Source organism: Microcaecilia unicolor, chromosome 4 (assembly GCF_901765095.1).
Source record: "Microcaecilia unicolor chromosome 4, aMicUni1.1, whole genome shotgun sequence".
Lineage (NCBI taxonomy): Eukaryota > Metazoa > Chordata > Amphibia > Gymnophiona > Siphonopidae > Microcaecilia > Microcaecilia unicolor.
In genome coordinates, this window is record NC_044034.1 from 316,620,993 (window position 1) to 316,642,101 (window position 21,109).

The 21,109-nt window shown below is 42.7% G+C and overlaps 1 protein-coding gene across 1 annotated transcript in view; it reads left to right on the forward strand.

Annotated features, from left to right (window-relative positions):
- The window catches only part of ANTXR1 (ANTXR cell adhesion molecule 1), a 269,622-nt gene that overhangs the window by 159,664 nt on the left and 88,849 nt on the right, over positions 1–21,109 (forward strand). Inside the window, exon 14 of the mRNA XM_030201863.1 lies at positions 11,544–11,585. Coding sequence (XP_030057723.1) covers positions 11,544–11,585 — 42 coding nt within the window. The remainder of the gene's footprint in view (positions 1–11,543; positions 11,586–21,109) is intronic.

A 21,109-nucleotide genomic window follows, 5' to 3' on the forward strand; every position in this document is an offset into this window, starting at 1 on the left:
AGAATTGCTGGACATGGATGAGAGGGGAGAGAGGAGAAATGCTCGAAATGGATGGAGAGGAGAGCAGGAGATAGAGGAGAATTGCTGGACATGGATGAGAGGGGAGAGAGGAGAAATGCTAGAAATGGATGGAGAGGAGAGCAGGAGATAGAGGAGAATTGCTGGACATGGATGGATGGAGGAGTTGGCTAGGAGAGAGGAGAAATGCTGACTTGGATGGAGGAGAGGGGAGAGAGAATTATTGCTTTATATGGATACAGAGGAGGGAAGAGAGATGAGAAATGCTGGACATGGATAGAGGGGAGGAGAGAGGAGAAGTGCTGGACATGAATGGAGGGGAGGAAAGAAAAAAGAAGATGCACATGGATGGAGATGAGGGAAAGGGAAGAGGAGAAAAACTGCACATGGATGGAGAAAATAGGCAAAAGCTGGATCCATGTTATACCTCCTCCAGTCAATTCCATGGAGGAGGACCCAGCTTTTACTTATGGATGCAGGGCAACAAAAGAAGAAGAAAGGAAGAAAGTAAAGAAATAAATGGAAAGGAAGCCCTGGAAATGGAGTTAAGAGAACAGATAGGAGCAGAATCAGAGACTGGGACTAATATGGATAGAAAAACAAAGTCACCAGACAACAAAGGTAGAAAAAATCATTTTATTTTCATTTTAGTGTTTGGAATTTGTCTTATTTTGCACTGGGTATACTGGAGCTGTAACAGCTTACAGAAATTATTTATAATGAAAAGAAATCACATTATTTTTTCTCCTATACTAGTTTTATATTTTCAATGATGTCTGTTTATATGCGCCATGGCTGATATAAGGGGTGTGACTAATGTGGGTGTGGCTATAATAGGGGCGGTGCCATGTGTGGTGACCCCGCCCACAATGAGTACCGGCACCTTTTTTTCTACAAAAAAAGCACTGACTATAGGGTGTAAGGATGGTAGGTGTTTCATATAATATTACAGATATTCATATAATTTATAGTAGTTATACCGCCTTGGCCCTGATCAGTGAGTAAGGATAATTTTGCAAGCATTGGCTTTTCTTCATTTTGTCATGAGAACATTCGCCACAGGATTTTAGTTTACTTTAGTTATTTATATTCTGCCTAACTACCTACCAGACACCAAAAAACCCATACATAATACCTTTCACATAAAATATCAATACAAAATAAAACAATAAAACAAAGGTTTTAAAAAATTACAAAAAACCTAAAGCTACAACTGCTTAAAACTTTCCATATTTGTTCTACAACATAAATTAATTGACTCCCAGCCCACTCTCTCCTATTAATTTTCTCTAAACACTTTAATCCAAAATCCATGCAAAAGTCATCATGAAAAAGTGAAAGCCCACTAATATGAATTTTTGCAGAAATTAGAAAAGTCTGGCAAAAATAAAATTTGAAATTAAGTGGAAATGTATATTATGCTTACAAGCATTTAACATAACATGAGAATGGGAGAAGAACCCTCATTTTCACTTGTGTTCCCAATCTCTCCCAGTGATGCAACTTCCAAAGAGCTCTTGCACTGCAAAAGCAGTGTGGGTGGCTCAGTACAGTAACATGTTAGCTCATTTATAGCCCGCTCATACCAAAAAAATAGTTTATAGCGGGTTACAGCCAAGATACTAGATTCATGAAATGAATCTAGGATGTAACAGTAAATAGTCATATGACAGTATACATTTCACTATAATTACTTCCTTATTGAATGTTTATACAACAACGTCTTTAAAGTCTTCTTAAAAGTGTCATAACTAGGCATGCAACTTACAATAGATGACAAAACTGGCCAATAGAGAAGCAGCTTAATAAGAAAACGGTCTAGTAAATTTTTTCTTTGAAATAATTCCCTGAGGGCTAGTGAAGGAGAAAAAAGATTGTTTGCAAATATTATATTTTTAAAACTGAATCGGCATTACATACTAAAGAAAGCATATATCATGGGCTAAGGCCAAAAACAATCTTATACAATAAGCACCCTAATTTTAAAAAGTAGCCTAGCTTCAACTGGAAGCCAATGTATCTTAGCAAAAAATGGAGTAACATGATCATGTTTTTTAGAGAGAAAATCAAATGCACAGCCACGTTTTGAATAGATTGGATTTTTCTAAGGATCTGTTTCAACAAGCCTAGATAGACAATATTATAATAATCCAGTCTACTGAGAATAAGTGACTGTACCACCAATTCAAACAAATGTTCTGGCAGATATTTTCTAATACTCCTCAAATTTCTCATCATATGGAAAGAGCTGCATACTAAGGAATTAACCAGATTTTCAATACTTAGATTCTCATCTAAAAGGACACCCAGAATCTTAACTGAGTGTTCTAGAGAGTAAAAATCACCATCAATATTGACAGTAGGGGGCAGTATCAAACTAATGAGCCAGTCTGGTGCTAGTGATTCATGTGCTGCTGAAGTAGGTTGTATTGAAAAATGAGGTGACCTTGGGGCTTATTTTCAAAGCACTTAGACTTACATAGTGCTTTGAAAATATACCTCCTTGTGACTCTATGGACATTGAGCATCCTAGAGCAGTTTCCATAAGAGTAGAAATATTATACCCTGTATGATATAACCGGGGGTTAAATAAAAAAAAAATAAGTTTTACTTGGGTGGTCCAGGGTATCAGTGGGCTATTACTAGCCTCTTGTCAGTATTTGTAGGTAGTGGGAGATCTTTGCCCGGGTCTAAGCATGTCTCCAGGGGTCATTGGAACAGAGCAAGAGCAGGCATGTCCTGCATAATGAGGGCCAGCAGCAGGAGTCAGGCAGGAAAATGGTCTGCTCAAGGTCTATGCATTGGAGCTCCGTGCATGCGCACGTTTTATGCGTATGTGATGGTGTCCAGAGCTCTAACTAGGCCTCAAATGAAATTGGGTTCTAAATTAGTTTATGTATCTGGTGGTCTGCCACTACAAATCACAGCTAGACCCCGGCACTAATTAAATATAAGTCACAGAAAGGGTTAACTGATTTAAAATAGGGAGTGAGGGTTTTGCATCTATTGATTTCAGTACAGTCTAGTAGTAGCTCTTCATTCTCAAGATCATTGTTGCTGACCAAGGGCCCCTCCGCAAGAGAGACCAAAGACCCAGAGTCAAGAAAGAGCAACAGTGAAGTGAAATTGCTCAACTACACAAACACTAAGGGAAAAAAAAGACTTTGTTAGAAAAACAAAGATTTAGAATACTTACCTGAGCTGGAAATGTTCAAGTTGGAACATGGGATCTGAAAGAGAGAGAAAACAAAAAGGATCAATTCTTATTTAGGTGTGGATTTTTAATTTACAAAAGAAAGAAAAAATTTAAGGTTGATTTACGAGGAAAGAGGAAACTTATCTGATAAGTTGTGAGGTTCTTGTACTCCACTAAGGGGGGAAATTATCAATGTGGGCTACTGTTAAGATGGGTTATTTTACCACAAGTCATGCTATTTTAGCATAGGGTCCCATTTTATGCAGTGAGACCCTGTGCTAAAATAGTATAATGTGCTAAAACAACTGATCTTAACTGTAGCCCACATTGATAACTACCCCCTGAGGGCCTCTTTTACTAAACCATGCTAGGATTCCTGGTGCAGCAATGCCGACAAAGCCCATTTACTTTGGATGGGTTTTGTCAGCATTGCCACGCAGGAATCACTAGCACAGTTTTGTAAAAGAAACCCTGTATTCACAAATTTAGAAATTTACATCTCATGTTAGACAACAATTGTCATATTTCTTTTAAAACATTAATAACAGTTTATTTGGTTGCCAAATACATCCCAGTTAAAGGCAAAATAAATTTTGTGAACAACAAATTTGTTTCAGCCTTTACTTACTGGAAAATCCTGAAATTTAGAAACATTTTCCGTCATCTAACTTTGAGCCTGATGAAAATAGTTTATTTGTGTAATCTTGTCCAGGTCAGAGTTCAGCTCCAGGTACTTGCTATGATTGTTAACACCTGGTATGGTGAGCTGAGTCTCTTCTGGAACAGGGTAACAACGTTACTACTGCTCTGAAAAAAAATCAAATTAGCCTTGGAAATACAGCATACATCCCATATTAATGTAATTGCTTAGTGCTTTGGATAGGAGACTCTTAATCTGGAAACAATTATACTAAAGTCCACAACATAATACTGGCAATAACACCCAAGCTCCAAACTCCTGAGGACAACCATATGGGGGCAAAATTAGCTCATCAGTTCAGTCGTTCAGTGTTCATTGCTGATAAAGATTGATTATCAAAAAAATCTGTTTCAAAATGTTCAGCTCTTGGAGACAGCAAATTATATGGGCAAGACAGAAATACATAAAGGTTAGGAATACAGTGAAGGCACAATCAGGATTAGAAAAGGCTATCAAGCTTCGCCAAGGTAAACAACACAAAGTAGGTTGTCTGTGCCAACCTTCTTCTCCCTCCCATTTGATTCAATGGGACCACATGATTTCACTAAGGAATCTGCTGAATGTGACATAGGAAAACAAAGACTGAGTTCTGTTTGTCCTGTTGGTCCCAGAGAAAACAGTGGTCTCTGGAGGCGGTGAGAACTGAAAGAGAGAGGGAGCCGTAGATGAAATTTGGAGACTGCAAAACACCCCTTGGAAACCTGCTATTCCCTTAAGCAGATTCATAGGCATAAAGATGATCTAAATGGAATGTCTACATCTCTCCCCACACCCCTTGCTTAATTCGTATTAATTCTGGACTACATTTTGCCTTGAGAGGGATGTTTTGCTCATTCCTTTTTTTCTCTCATGCAGAAAGTGCAGAAATTTCATTCATCCCAAATCGTCTCATCAGAAGTTTTATTAAACAATGAAACACAGCTTCAAATTGAATGTAAAAAATATTGTTATGGTTGAATTGACCTATTATCACCCAAAGGCTTCCATGCATAACTTTGCTCCTTTATCATTAATAAAAGAGTGTCTGGAGAGCTGCTCCAACTGATATTAGTATGAAAGTGGTTTGCTTGCTGACACTGTGAAAGTGCCAAAATCAGGGGAGCTGTGATAATTGAAATGTATTTATTTAATTTCTTATTTACTACCTGCAAGCCCAAAAGCTATCAAAGCAGTTTACGTTCAAGTAATTTTCTGTCCCTGAGGCAATGGAGGGTTAAGTAACTTGCCCAAGATCACAAGGAGCTGTGGGATTTGAACCTGCCTCCCCTGGGTCTCAGCTCACTGTTTTAACCATTAAAGTCAGGTTAGCCAAAGAGATGGTATGAAGTAGTGCTGTTACTAGTTTATAAAAGGACAGAGGACCCAATATTCAAGAGTTTAACTAGGCCTGGTTATTCCTCACTGAGCTAGCCATCTGCCAATATTCATCAACACTTACAGAAAGTGCCACTGTATATTGTCTGTGACCACCGCAGCAGTGCCCAGTTATTTCTGGGGCAGTCTGGGGCGGAGCTTGGATGGAGCTGGCAGTTAACCAGTTAGCAATGATATTCAGTCCTCTAACTGGTTAAATCAGTGCATAAAGTTAGGATAGCAAAAAGGGTGGCCTAACTTTATCCACTGAGCTAACTGGGCACCGGTCTGAATATCAGCTGCTGTCTGGTTAACTTCTGGCTGATCACACTGACTCAGATATTCAATGTTGGAGACTGGACATGGACCGGACATGGCATGGAGATTTAATTCAGTCTATGAATGTCAAAGGCTTAAAAACTGCTGGCTGCCACAGTTGAATATCGGGTCCTAAATATTTTTTCTTCATTTAACCATCTTGAAAATTGACCTGTCTGGTGGCTCAGTGTCATACAGAGAACCTGGGTTCAATTCTTAGGCCTGGAATTTGCTCCTCAGTGTGACAGGCTGGGAATACTGCCAGAAGGGATTCTCAGGCCTTGCAGAATGGTGACACCTAGTGGCTAGATTTAGGGTCCATGACTGCAGTGTTAGAAAAAGAGCCCTAGTGCACAGATCCCATCAACTGTCATTGTAATAATCAAGCTAAGAGATTTGATTGGGGATGTAAAATAGGAGAAAAATTCCCAAGTATTTCCGAATGAAGGCTCATGGCACCAGACTTCAGCCCTGATTCCAAAAAGAACTGGAAGCCCAAAGGAAAAAGGAAGAAACTGCCAAGTCAAATAGAAGTATAGAAAAGGATGTCAGATAAAGATCATACAACTTATGCCTTATGCCCCTCCATAGCAACTACTACACTCTAGACCCTAAGAGTTCCAGTCCCTTTGTCTTCTCTTGCATATCAGAGAGAGAGAGAGATCTGCTTGACCATAGCTATTTTATGTTCTGATTTAAAAAAAACAAACAAATGGGGACCTATAAATATCCTGTTTGGTTTAATCTTTACAAACGTTTTGACCCCTTTTAACTCAGGTATATAAAGTCTCCTTCATTTATAGCAGGCATGCTTACCCCTACTGAGCCTGAGTTAAGATTACAGAGAAAAAAGTTCCTCCTCATTTAGGGAGCATGAATGCTTATAAGTACATAAGTGTTGACATACTAGGACAGACCGAAGGTCCATCAAACCCCTAGTATTGTGTTTCCAACAGTGGCCAATCCAGGTCACAAGTACCTGGCAAGATCCCAAAACAGTACAATACATTTTATGCTGCTTATCCCAGAAATAAGCAATGGATTTTCCCAAGTCCATTTTAATAATGGTTTCTGGACTTTTCTTTTAGGAAGCTATCCAAACCTTTTTTTATACCCCTTCTAAGCTAACTGCTTTTACCACATTCTCTGGCAACGAATTCCAGAGTTTAATTACACGTTGAGTGAAGAAATATTTTCTCCGATTAGTTTTAAATTTACTACTTTGTAGCTTCATTGTGTGCTCCCTAGTCCTAGTATTTTTGGAAAGAGTAAACAAGCGATTCACATCTACCTGTTCCACTCCACTCAGTATTTTATATACTTCTATCATATCTCCCCTTAGCCATCTTTTCTCCAAGCTGAAGAGCCCAAGCCGTTTCAGCCTTTCCTGAGATTGGTCAATGCTTATTGGAGTATTTTGTCCATTTCCATTAGTATTTTTTAAATGACCTTGGCTGATTTCCCAGATCTCAGCTGGTTACACTGACATTCTGACCTTCCTTCGACTTGAAAGATATCGGTTTAACATTTGTCCTGATTGGACCCTGCACAAAACTCTTGTGTTGTGTTGTGCTTTGGACTGCCTTCATCTCGCACAGCTCCAACATCCCTTTTCCAAGAAAGCAATAGCCATGCCAAGAATGATTTGCTTTCAAAAATACTTGGCTTGGCATGGCATGTTATTTCTCTCATGTGCTGTAATATCTTGTCTGTAATCAGAGATTCAAGTGATGTGGGTATATACATATACACATACACATACCAAGGTTTTTATTTCTTTCTTAAGATACAGTAAATGCTTGCATTTATTGAATAAGAACAAATTCTGGATTTTCTCTTCTCCCCTCCATAATGCTGTATCTTTCTTTGATACTCATGCTAGGTTGATCTACTCCTAATTTTACCCCATTCCAAGGATGAATCTGGAGATCTACAATAAAAGTGCTGTGTGGTGGGGGTTATATTAGAACTGGCTCCTCTTGAAAAACCTGGAGGCATTTGATAGCCCATACTGATGTTAGATGAGCCAGGATCAGACTGAAAGCAAAGCTTCCTCCATGGCTTTTTTCTTCCAGCAGGGTGAGTGCTGCATAGCACTCTCAGTGCTTCTCCCCAGCACCTGTATTAATTTCTGCCACAATGTACCTGTTCTTCACCAAACCTGGCTACCTTCGGGTTTAACATGCCACGATGTCACCACGCCAAGGCACCAGTTGAGTCTTAAGGTTTCCATCATGTGTGAATCTGAATAATTTCCATGCACACTGTACAGAACTCTAGCCATATGTAACGCCATACCAAGAGCTGTGTAAGGGGTACAGCTGCAAAGGGCACAAAAAAGGAGGGGCAAAATCATTGCTCACAGCCCACTATCTCCTCTCCTTAGCAGTGGTGAAGCAGGGGGTGCAAGAGGGCAATTCACACTGGGCACAACTCTAGCTCAGTACAATCCTAGCCATGAATCCCAGAGAAAACTGGATTCCCTGTAGATCATGGTGTGCTTTTGATAGGAAAACAAAAACAAAGAAGAGAAAACCCCTACGAATCAAGGTACAGAGCAAAAATGAAAGTAGGGGAAGACCAATGCAATTCCAACTCAAGGGTAAAAGCAATTTTATTGGTTGGACTCGAAGCAGATCTGTGTTTCGATGCGGGGAGTCTCAGGAGTCAACAAATCAATCCAGATGGATGTAGATAACAGTGTACACAAACTTGTGTACACAGACACTTTACAAGGCATGTGAAAAAACTAAAAAACAGTGTCCTTGGTAATGCAGATCCAACATAGTTAAATACTGTGGTCACAAGGAACAGCAATGCAATATAGTTGCAGCACACAATATTTTACTCTGTTAGTATTTGTACTTTTGATGGGACTAGCACCAAATTATCCAGAGAGGTTGATGTGCATGAGCTTTTGAGATCACATGTTGCACTGAAGAAGAGTTATATGCAACCTCAAAGCCTGAAACAGGGTATCCTCTTTAAATAAGTCTTGTGTTGAGTTAATAAGAAGGCATCAACTCAACATTCAATTTTCTTAAATTTAAAATGAGAATCATTTTTCAAAATGAGTCCAACCTACCAAAAACTTAATGCAATTCTAAAATCACTAGATGAAAGGTTATTCGTTACTAATTTCCTTATTGGCTCTCAGTAGCAGCAGATCTAATTGGAAATGTCATGTCACCCCCACTCTTGATTGCTTTGATACTTTTAAATTTGCTTATCTTGTCAAAGGAAATGTTTCCCCCAGGTATCTTACCCAACTCCTCATAATGATAAGGTAGACCAAGGACAAACATGATTTTCCATTATTTCATTTTATAGAAGATGGTATATCAACATGTGACCTATGTGCATATATTGATTGATTTCTTTAACCCCATGGGGTATGGGAAGAGGTCAAACAGTATGCAGAGAAGGGTCTTGAAGTCTAGTATGTATCATTTGTAAATGGTCATTTTATTCAACGTTATTCACAATTTACGCAGCATTGTAGTTTTAAGTTTGACTTCTTTGGTAGTATAACTGTGTACTGTAATTTTAGTGATATGTTAGCAGTTAGCACTGTTAATGGCTAATAGTGATATATGTGTCTGTCAGTAATCACTAGTGGACATGTGATTTAGTTCCCAGGTCAGAACTTTCCATGTAGGGCTGCCGAGATACGCCGCCAGATCCGGGGCAAAATATGCGCCCTGCATCTGCCTGCCCGACACTGACTCCTCTATCACCTGCCCACCGTTGCCACCACATCTCCGCTTGGTTCAATATTTCTCTTCTTTCTGTCCTCCCTTCGGCAGTGTTCTGGCTGCAGGCAGCATCAACAAAGAAGCAACTTACCTCTGGCTGGCCTCTGAAGTGTTTCCTCTGCTGTGTGTCCCGCCTGTGCAGACACAGGAAGTTGTGTTAGAGGAGGCGGCGGAACAAAGCAGAGGGAACACGTCCGAGGCCAGCTGGAGGCAGGTTGCTTTCTTTTTTGATGCTTGGAGGAACACTGCCGAGAGGAGGACGCTTATGGCTGGGCCCCCTTTGGAGGTTGGGTCCAGGGGAATTTCTCTCCTCCTCCTCCCCCCCCCCCCCCCCCGTCCCTCCCCTCTCAGCAACCCTGTTTCCATGCCTGGGTTTGCTGAAATATTGTGGTCATTGCATATAAGTGACACCTAGATGGTCAAAGGTAGGGTCCATGGCTATAATGCTCTGAAGATTGCCAAGCTACATGGTCCCCATACCACAGTAGTCACTGAAATGATCAGAGTATGTTTGGGGGGAGGAGGGGAGAATATAAAATAGGAAAAAAATCCCCTGCTAGTACAAATGTGGGTTCATGGCACAGATTTCAGCTTGGTTCCAATTGAAGTGACGCAGAAGAGAACTGCCAGAGCCAGACTGGAGGAAAAAGAATAGATGCCCTTGAAGAAGGCAAAATCCTTTGGGCAATAAATCTGCAATTTCAAAACTGTGCACAAAAATGGACTTGCAAGTTGGATTCCCCTTTTATGGCTTCAGTTTTGTCTGATTCTTCAGTCTGGCTCTAAAAGTTTAAATATTTTTTTCACCGTTGCACACTCCAGTCCTTTTGAGTCCTAAATGGCAGACGAAGGAGGGAGAGCAGAGATCTGAAACTTCAGAAGTGCTGTCACGTTGTAATATGTTCTGAGATGTTGTAGAGCACTAGGAGGCAGAACTTAGCTTTACATTTGGATCTTGTCATATTGATCTTGGAGGATAGAGCTAAATTATTATCCAGTTCTTTGCTAACTCCTTCTTACATACCTCATGCATAAAGTCATACCATTAAACCCAAATAAACTTACACGGTTTCTATGGGGACAATGATCGGTCAACTCAACACCTTATTCAATGTTTATTTTGTAATTAGAAATGATTTATTAAATGTTTTCAGGGATTCTCGCTATGCTTTTTATTGTAGATGATTACGTTCATGGAACTGTATTGTTTCTCATGCTGTACATTTTTAATTATTGTATACTTTTAATGAATAATAACCTTAGATAACAGGCAGCAGTCAGAGGCCTAATTAACTTCTGAAGTATAGATTACCTGTACTGTTTCACCAGTGACCTTAAGGTTGATTGGAAGGGCACCACCTTGCAAAGTTTGTCTCACCGATGTCCTTCCCCTGATCTGAAAGGGAGTGTCTTTGCCAAGGGTGCCTCTCCAAAACATTATCCCAGACCTGAAAAAGATCATTCCTTCAAAGGGTTTCTCATCATTGTCCTTAAACCTGACCTGAAAAGAATCATCTTTGCTAAGAATGCCTCTCCAAAATATTAATCCTGGCCTGAAAAGGACCATCTCTTCAAAAGGTGTCTCATCATTGGGTTTAAACCTGACCTGAAGAGACCGTCCCTTCAAAGGGTGTCTCATCAGCGACCTTTATTTGTGGAAGAAAGGGGCCAAGTTGTCTAAGAATGTCTTAGTCCTGGCCTGAAGGGAACCATCCTAAAGTCCTCACTACTAATGATTTTAATCCTGCCCTCTAAAGGTGATTCAGTCCATACAGAGGAGAAACTTTGTGGTTTGTTGAATTATGCCAGATGATGTGCTAGTTTTAGGATGTGGATTCTTGTCTACAAAAGAAAGGATGATTTCCAGAAAGGCAAGAAGGTTTTTCATAAACAGAAGGGGTTATGGTCTGTCCCAAACACACAGTACTGAAAGAATGGTCCCACACTTTTAGAAGGTTTGTTGTGTGTGAATCTTTTGTGTGCTAGCACAGTAATCTCAAAGCCCCAAAACTATACTACTACTTTCCAGTACAACTGCATGAGCTCTAATTAAAGCTTACTATACTATAATTTTTAGGTTGTTGTATAGCCATATTTTCATGATAACTTTGATCATCTGCAATGTCATTCTGAAACTCAGACCAACAGCAAGATCAAAGGAATGAGTGGTTTTAATCAATCCTGTTTCTTTTGTTCCCGGCAGATTATAAAGGAGCCCCCTCCACAACCAGATTCAGATAGTGAGGTAGGAACAATGTTTTATTAACTCATTCCTTTTAAACCAGCACTGCTGAGAGAACTGTTCTTGCAAATGCATCTTTTAGGATGAATCTATTATGTTGAACTGGTCTTGGAACTTTGCATTGCATGTCCTGGGTGCATGAACTGATGGCACTTAAAGACATTGAGGATGGTGCTTTACCGTGATAGAATATCTGTGCTTGTCTCATACCTTCTTGAATTCTATTACCATGTTCACCACCATCTCTTCACCTGAGAGGTTATTCCTTGCATTCAACTTTTCCGAAAAATAAACTTTTATATGTAAATCTAGAATCTGCACCCTTCCACCTTCAAAGGGTTATCAGCTGGCCAGCTGAGCTAAGTTAAACGCTGCACAAAAATGTTATTCTAATAAAATGTATATATTCACCAATGGGGCCTTCCTTAAAGAATCAAAAGGACCATAGCAGCAATAATGTTTTTTAAGTTGGTGATATTTACAAATAGACAAGTGTGCATTCATAATCTATTACCATGGGCCAGAGACTCCGGTCCGAATGATATTGTTTGTATCAGTTTTTTTCATATTTCTATAATTCCTGTGAAGAAAAGGCTCAATGGGTTAGGGCTCTTCAGCTTGGAAAAGAGATAACAAAGGGAATATGATAGAAGTTTATAAGATCAGTAGCGCTATAGAAGTGATAAGTAGTAGTAGTAGTAGTAGTAGTAGTAGTGGGGAGGTACAGTTTAAGAGGAGATAGTTGTTTAACCTTTCAGATAACACAAAAACAAGAGGATGTCTCCATAAAACTGGCAGTTTAAAAACAAATTGTGGAAAGTATTATTTTCAACAAGGCACAGTTAAGCTGTAATATCGATTTCTGGAAGATATGCTCAAAGCAACTAACATTAGAGGCCAACCAAACTTCAGTTTCGGATTTGGGCCTGCGTTAGGCAGAGCTGCCAAGGGGTTCCAATTTATGAGAGGGAGATTTTAGTAAACACTCCCGGCCCCGCCCCACTCTGCCTTCGCTCCACCTACTCTACATGGCTCCGCCCCCTGACACACCTCAATCCCACAGTCATTTCAGAAAATATTTTATTTAATAGCCTAATACCCTTTTCAATTAGCTTTCAGAGGCCAAAACCTCCTGCCTCAGGTCAGGTCAGGACAGTTGAATACTGTTATGGTATCCTCTCCTGACCTGAGGAAGGAAGTGCTGGTCTCTGAAGGCTAATCAAAAATGTTTTAAAATCAGTGAAGGTATCACCTTATTTTCTATTTTGTGTTTTATTTGCATTTATTAACCTTAGCTAACACAACTACCACATTACTTTATCCTAAATTAAAAATAAAATTATTTTCTGTACCTTTGTTGTCTGGCCATTTACTTTTTCTAATTGTGTTGGTCCCAGTCTCTTGATTCTGCTTTCCTTTGTCTTCTCTTAACTGTTTTGCCAGGGTTTCCTGTCCATTTTGTCTTTTTTCTCTCCTTTTTCTATGTTTTCTTCAATTTATTTTTCTGCCTCTTTCTCTGTCCAGTATTTAATTAATTTGTACTATCCATTCTTTAATTTCCCACTTTTTATTTTATCTATGGCTTTTCATCTTTTCTTCACTTTTGTTCTCCCCATGCCCCTTACAATTATTCTCCAGTCTTTCACTAACTCTATCCTCTCCCCCTTTCCATCCAGCATCTCCCCTCTATCTCTTCCCATCCTTCCAGTGTCTCCCCACCTCTTTCTCTCTGCATCCTTCCATCCAGCGTCTCCTCTTTCTCTCCCTATCCTTCCACCCAGCACCTTCCCTCATTCTCTCCTACTCTTCCATCCAGTGTCTTCCCTCTTTATGTCCCCTACTTCTAGCATTTTTCCTCTTTCTCTCTCTCCTTTCATCCAGCATTTCTCCTGTTTCTTTCTGACCAACCAGGGTCTCCCCCTTGCTCCCCTTCCTTCTCCTCAACAGCTTGTCTCTCCCCTGCCCTTTTCCATGTCCCCTCTTTCTCCCACCATCTTTTCATTTATCTCTCTCTCTCTGTCTCTCTCTGTACCCCTCTTCTATCCAGCATCCCCACTCTTCTTTCTTTCCATCCAGTTTCTCCCCTCTCACCTCCATCCAGCATTTCCCCTTTCTCTCTCTCCCTTCCATCCAACATCTCCCCTCGCTCTCCACCTTCTGTCCAGTCTCCTTCCTATCATCCATCTCCTCTCTCTTCCTCATTTCATCCAGTGTCTCCCCTTTTTCTGTCCTCATTCAACATCTTTGATCTCTCTCCCCCCTCCATGCAACATACACACTGACACACTCTTTCTTCCTCCTCCCCTTCCCAACAAAATCTTTTTTTCTATTCTCCTCCACCCCAGCATTTTTTTGTTTCCCCGTACCTTAGTTCCCTAGGCACCCAAGCGGCTGCTATCTCCTGGGATCAGCCAGGGAACTCAGCTGCATCCTTCTACATGCTGCCACTGTGAGCAGCCTCAGCAAAAGAAGAAAATGAAGTGCAGGGCCGTAGCAGCCTTCAGGCATGCGCTGTCGGTCTGTCGGTCCTCTGCCCCCAGAACAGGAAATTGACGTCAGCAGGGGCAGAGGACGGCAGAGGCGACAGCGCATGCCTGAAGGCTGCTGCGCCCCCTCTCTTCATTTTCTTCTTTTGCTGAGGCTGCTCACAGAGATGCAGCGGCAGAAAATCATCTCAGCATGAGACTTTCCCGCTTTGGCGAGAGTGCTGGAGATGACCCACCAAAGCGGGAGTCTCCCACTGAATGTAGGAGACTTGGCAGGTCTGCGTTAGGGGTTGGCAAACAGGGCAATTGCCCTGGGCCCTCATGTCACTGGGGGCCCCAAACCTGCCTGAAGTTGATAGAGGGGCAATCTGCCAGCAAGATTTGGGGCCCCCACCCTAGCATCTGCCTTGGGCCCCGTCATGTCTAGCACCGGCCCTAGATTTGGCACTGAAATCCAGGTTTAGGTTTTGGCTGAAAATGCCAGTGTACTTTCAGCTGAAATTGAAACTTTCTGCCACCCCTCCCCCCCGACACCCAACCAACCACCTCCCTTCTCCAACTCCCAACGAAAATGATTCCCCCTGCTAACCTGGCCCCCTGACCATCAGCAGACCCTCCCTGGGCCTACCGTAACAAGTCCTGATGGTTTAGTGGCCTCTTTCCTACCAATGCCACTGCTGTGCCCGGTGCCACTGCTGCTTTAAAATGGCTGCTGAGACTTCTCGCAGCAACCTCACGAGCAACAATTGCTCTTTCTTATGCGAATGCTAATTTCAAAATGGCTGCTGGGACCTCCTAAGATAGTCTTGCAAGGCTGCCATTTTAAAGCAGCAGCGGCATCGGGCAGGAAAGAGTGTATGTGTGTGTGGGGGGGGGGGGTCCTGCCCCCAAAGAGGCCACTAAACCACCAGGGCTTGATAAGGTAGGACCCACTGATGCTTGGGGGGGGGGGGGGGTGACAGCAAGGTAGAACATCTTCTGGCAGGGAGGAATGTCTTCTGCCCTGGGGCAGGGACAGGCTTTGGCTATGGCTGAAACCAAGCCGTAGATTTCAGCCGCAGATTCGGTTTGAGCCAGAACCAAAACCACCGTTATTGCATCAGTGTAAATGATCGGTATAATATGAGCGCTGGATTGACTTCATGTCTACTGATAGACATATGATCTGCTTTCTATGTTGTCCACAATTAGTAAAATAAAATCATCCAAGCAGGGATCTTCTTATGTACAGTAATAAAGTAGTGAATGACAGCAGATAGACTAAAATAGCTCATCCAGTCTGCCCAGTTGTAATTCATCTACTTCATGTAGATGCACATAGAAATCCCCATATGCAACCCAGCATCAACTCCCCCCCCCCCCCCCCACCCCCATGTGTTATACCCAACCTCTAACCTCATAATCCTTTTCCACCCTCTTATAGTTGTGTCAGTAGTCTCTCTTGATTTATTTCAACGTTTGAGAGTCTTCAAAAGAAAACCAGAAACATTAAATGCCCTCTAAACTAGAAGATATCCTTAAATAACTTTGGGGCATTGAAAGCACACTGCTGGATTATTTCCTGCTGCCCAGAGAATGCAGAAAACAATGACTCTGTTGTCCACAAGGGAAACATCGGGTCTCATAAATGTGCTGTGTAATAGGAAACAGTCTACAGAGAGGTATCCTAAGGTCAGATCTCTCTGTCAACTTATTCCCATTGATTTTATTAGTTTGTTGTACAATTGGGAGTACTATCACTGACACAAGAGCAATCTGAACCTGGAACATATGAAATAAAAAAAAAAAACCACTCCTTTTTTTGTCTCCTGTTAGATATTAGCCCTCTTTTACTAAGCTCTGTTAAGCAGTTAATGTGAGTTTTACTAAGCAGTAGACATTAGCTCAGGCCCACACTAACGTCTCCTGTACTAAAAAGGCCCCCTTGTTAAAAATCCCACATTAGGCAATTAATGTGGGAGTGGGTGGGAGATGGTTCTTTAAATGGGCAGGTGGAGGTATAGACATCTATGACAGCTAGCACACAGGTTGGTACCACACGCTAGCTGTCACAGCTGCCTGTAGTGCAGCTGAACTTAATACTACCTCCACAGGAGGTGGTAAGTGCAGTGCAGCTGCACTACCAGCAATCTGGTAGCACAGCATGCAGTAACAGAAGGTATGGCAGCACTCCACCCAATCTTCTCGATTACAGCCACCATGTTTCTCTGGACTCTTTCCCACCCAACTCTGTCCCAAATGTTAATCACAGTTTCTTGGGCTGGGCTGCGCCATGGTCTCTCCACATGGCTCATTTTTAATGGAGAGAGGGCCTTTACACAAACTTCAGGTTCCCAGTCTTGTTATCACCGCACAAAATAGAAGTCAGTCCAAACAAAAAAACATTTGGTCCCAAATTTTTCCCTCTATCACAATGTCTCTGCCTCAGGGGGATTTACCCTTTGGCCCACAAAATTTGGTGCCATTTTTATGTAACCCTGGTTTACCCCTCAGTCAAGGCTGCCAGCTAAGCTCCCTGGGTCAAGCATCCAGGGTCAGGGTCCACAAAACAGATTGTACTTCAGTTGAGCTGGGTGCAGTCTGGGGCCGGGCTGAATCTCAATAGATCAAAGGGCTCTTTCCCCCTTGAGTACTCAGATGTTCGCTCTCAGAAAAAGATGACCAGCACCCTACTAACTTCAACTTTCCTTTACTGAGCAACCAACTCAGAACAAGTTCAGGTGTATATATAGAAGCTTTACATCAAAATCAAAGTTCCATTCATCTCTAGCCCATCCCAGTTTAGGGTTACTTCTGGGCACTGGCAGCATCCTGCCAGGAGTGAGGCTCCTCCACTCTCATTCCTCGCCACTCATTTCCATAAGGCTCCCCTCACCACAGGGGCATAGCCTCAGGTGGGCTTAGGCCCACCCAGTTTGGGCTCGGGCCCACCCAGCAGTGCTGCACCTTTAACATCACTGGTGTGGTAGAGAGCAGACTAAGCTCCCGCTGCCCTGCATCTCCCTCCTTTAAGTGTCGTTCTTGTAATGAGTCCCTCACAATGACTGTTGCTAAGCCACAAGCCTCCTTTCTGCCATGTCCTGTCCCCCTCTGTCGCAGCTTCCTGTTTCTGACTAGGCGTGGGCGGGATATGGCAGAAGGGAGGTCCCTGGCTTAATGTGACGGAATTGCTGCTGTTGCCGGAGACCTGTTCCAGCAGCAGCAATGCTTAAAGGAGGGAGATGCAGGATGGCGAGAGCCCAACCTACATCCCAGGGGCGTAGCCAGACACCCAATTTTGGGTGGGCCTGGGCCCAAGATGGGTGGGCAGAAAAACTCTGCCCTGTCCCACAACTGATTTGGTCTCTCTCTCTCTCGTCTGCATGCCATATGGTCTCTCAAACATCCCCCCTCCCCCGCATACCTTTTAAGTAGATTTTCACTGGCAGCGAGAAGCAACTAATACATACTGCTCATGTTGGCCCCACAGCCTTCCCTGATGCAACTTCCTGTTTCCACATAGGTGGGAATACATCAGAGAGAAGGCTGTGGGGCCGGTGGGAGCAGTATATATCAGTTGCTTCTCGCTGCTGTTTACAAGGTACGCAGGAGGGACAGCTGTTGGGAGTTTTCAGCTGGTGGGGCTTGGGAATCCCTGCCAGCCACACCATAGGTGTGCTGCTACTGGGTGGACCTGGGCCCACCCAGGCCCACCCTTGCTACACCACTGCTACATCCCTTTACCCTGCTGCTGCTGGGGACCCGTTCATACAAGAAGGAGAGTTGTGAGGTGGGGTAGGGAAGAAGAGATGCTGTACGGGGGGGCCTGGGGGGGTGATAGAGGGAGAATTGATGGACTTGGGATGGAATGGGGAAAGGAGGGGAGGGGAAAATTGTTGGACATAAGGGTGGAGGGGAGAGAGAGATGCTGCTTGGAGGGTGAGAGAGGGAGAATTGTAGGACATGGGGAGGGGAGAATTGTTGGACATAGGGAGGGGGAGAATTGTTGGATATAAAGTTGGAAGGTGGGGGAGATGCTGCACGGAAGGTGAGAGCGGTGAGAGAGGGAGAAATGTTGGACATAGGGGTGGAGGGTTGGGAGAGATGGTACATGGGGAGAAAGGCATAAATGGACAAGGTAGTGGACAGGAGAAAAGGAGAAAATGCTGCATGGGGAGGGGGAGGAGAGATTTGGGGCACAAGGGAGGGAAAGGGAGAGATGGTGAACAATAGTTGGACATAGGGGTGGAGGGGAGGAGGAGATGATGCCTGGGAGAGAGAGGCAGAAATGTTGGACAAGGTAGTGGACAGGAGGAAGGGAGAAAATGCTGCATGGGGAGGGGAAGAGATATTTTGGGCATAAGGGAAGGAAAGAGAGAGATGGTGGACAATAGGAGAGGGAGAGGTTTTGGACATGGGGTACATGGGAGGGAGGGAGACATACACAGGAGGTGGAGAGAAGAGAGAGAGAGGGAGATGTTGGATCCAGGAGCAGAAGAGAGTGATGGAGAGATGCTGGATGGTGGGAGTGAGGGAAGAGAGGGAGAAATGCTGGACTAATGGGGGAGCAAGCAGGAGGGAAGAGAGAAGGGACAGGGAGATGTCAGGCTACAAGAGTGGAGAGGGGAGAAAAATGGAGCAGCTGCTGGGCTAGAAGGGTGGAGGGGATGGTGGAGCCATGTTGGAGAGGTCAGGAGGGGGTGGCAAGGAAATGAATGAGAGAATAGTGATTACAGAATGTAGAAATATGGTAATGGGGATTAGATTAAAGATGACAGAATGGAGGGCTGGGGAAGGTTTGAGGTGGGTAATGAGAGAGCTAGTGCGTGAGGGAAGATGAAAATTTTGATAGATGACTGAAAAGTGAAAAGGAGAAGGGTGATAGAAGGTGAAATTTGAGCTGACAGAGAGCAGAAAAGAGAAAAAGAGAGAGGAAAGAGCTAAAAAGGAATGATCAATATGTAAGAGGTAGGTGTAGTAAGGGAATAGTCAGGAGAGAGACAAAAAGGCAAATGGACGCCAGCTGCTTGAAGGAGAAGTAGCAGGTAACAGGAAAGCAGAAAAAAAGAAACCAGAATCAACATGATGAAAAAATAAAATGTCCAGACCACAAAGGTAGAAAAGAGAATTTTATTTTGAATGCTTTAAATGGAATATGTTAGCTTTAGGAAATGTGCATAGTAAAACTCTTTGTATTGTGTTCGGTAGAAAAGGAAATACATTTCTGTTTTTTCTTTCTCCAGTGTTGTAGTACATGCTACGTTTAACTGGGTTCCTAGCTCAATTTTTGTTTAAATATTTTTATTTCTAATTTGTGATCTCTTGTTCTGTATTTGGTGAGGGTCTGTCAGTGTGTTGATCAAGTCTCTACAGTGCTGTAATCTGCATTCTCAGATATGTGAACTGGTTGCTGTTTTGTTGTCTTTTTAAAAAAATAAAGTTTGTTGCAGAAGTGCATTTTTATGTAAAAGATAAAATAAGACATTGAATGCAAATGATTAAGACAAATTGAAGAGCTTCAGATCTAGAATACCTGTGCACTATAGGAGATCCAATAGTTCATTTTAGAGCCATATATGATGCCTCATTGTCTTTAAAAATTAAACACAAATTAAATATATTGATGCAATAAATTGATTCATAGTGTGTTTGGTTAGTAAGCATTTTGATATTGTTGCCATATAGTGTGCACTCCTATACCCTTTGTGGTATGATAGTAATGGCAGGTGGGGAAATTGGAGGGGAGGCAGAGAGGACAGGGGTTCAGTGAGGGGGGGCCCTCCTTTATTTTCTGACCTGGGCTCTAGAATGGCTAACATTGGTCCTGATCCTTGCTGTATAGCTGGTGGAGATCCCCAAGCATCCCCAGCTGTGGAATTCATCCAAAGACAGCCAGAACTCCCTTCTCCCTTCTCCCAAGCTCTGCAATCGACTACAGCATGCTTGAGCCACCAACAATTAAACATGTGTGGAGTGCTGGCATCAGTGGCTTAGGAACATTGCTGCTGCCTGCCAAGCTTGATAAAAGGGAATTCTGGTCAGCTTCAGAGAAAGTGTAATTTATATTTTGAGGTGGGAGTAAGGCAGGGCTGAGAAAAGTTTGTGCCCACCCACTTTGGCCTCAGGCCCACCCAAAATTGGCTGTCTGGCTATGCCACTGCCTCACCGGGGAAACCAACTGCAGGCACCCTCCACCCTTTTACGGGGATTTCATCCACCAGTAACCACTTTGTTCCAGGACTTCCCCCCTTGGTGCTCATGGTCTCAGCAGGGGCCAAAGACCTTGTTTCTACAAATACAAACCCTTTTATTTCTTCCTCACCCACCCACAGAGACAATGGCTCCATCCCCTGTTGTCATAGTGACCCCAGAAAATCCTCCTACCTTCTGCCTGTAGCAGGGGCACTTTTCATTTTTTTTTGGGGGGGGGGGCGTCATACTTCAGACTTCTCAGAAAACTTATTACTTCTCTCAGACATTTTCCTTTTGACATTTTTATATTATCTCCCTTGATCTCTTAGGCTGACCTTTTCCTTCCTAGCTGTGGCACCGGTCCCGCTATCTCTTGCCTTTTTGTACCTTTTGTATCCATCCTCTTCACACTTGAAATGATGTAACTTATCACCTTTTGTTTTCCCCATTACTGTTTACCCATATTTCCCCAATACCTTTATTTCCCCTATATTAGTGGTTCCCAAACCTGGTCATGGAGGCACCCCAGCCAGTCACTACCTCCACTGCATGCAAATCTGTCTCAAGAATATTCATTGCAGATATCCTGAAAACCTGATTGGCTGGGGTGCCTCCAGGACCAGGTTTGGTTACCACTGCCCTATATCACTTGCCCCCTTATATAATTTATCATAAGCTGCCTAGTTCTTCTTAATGATTGAGTGTATATCAAATAAAATTGAACTATGATCTATTTTTCATACAAAGTATGGTGGATACCTGGAATGCCCTTCCTACAGAAAGAGGAGTGGGATATTCACAGAGGATCCCTAAGAGGCAAAAGGATGGAAACCAAACATTGTACTTCTTAAGAAGATGGAGGGTAACCTG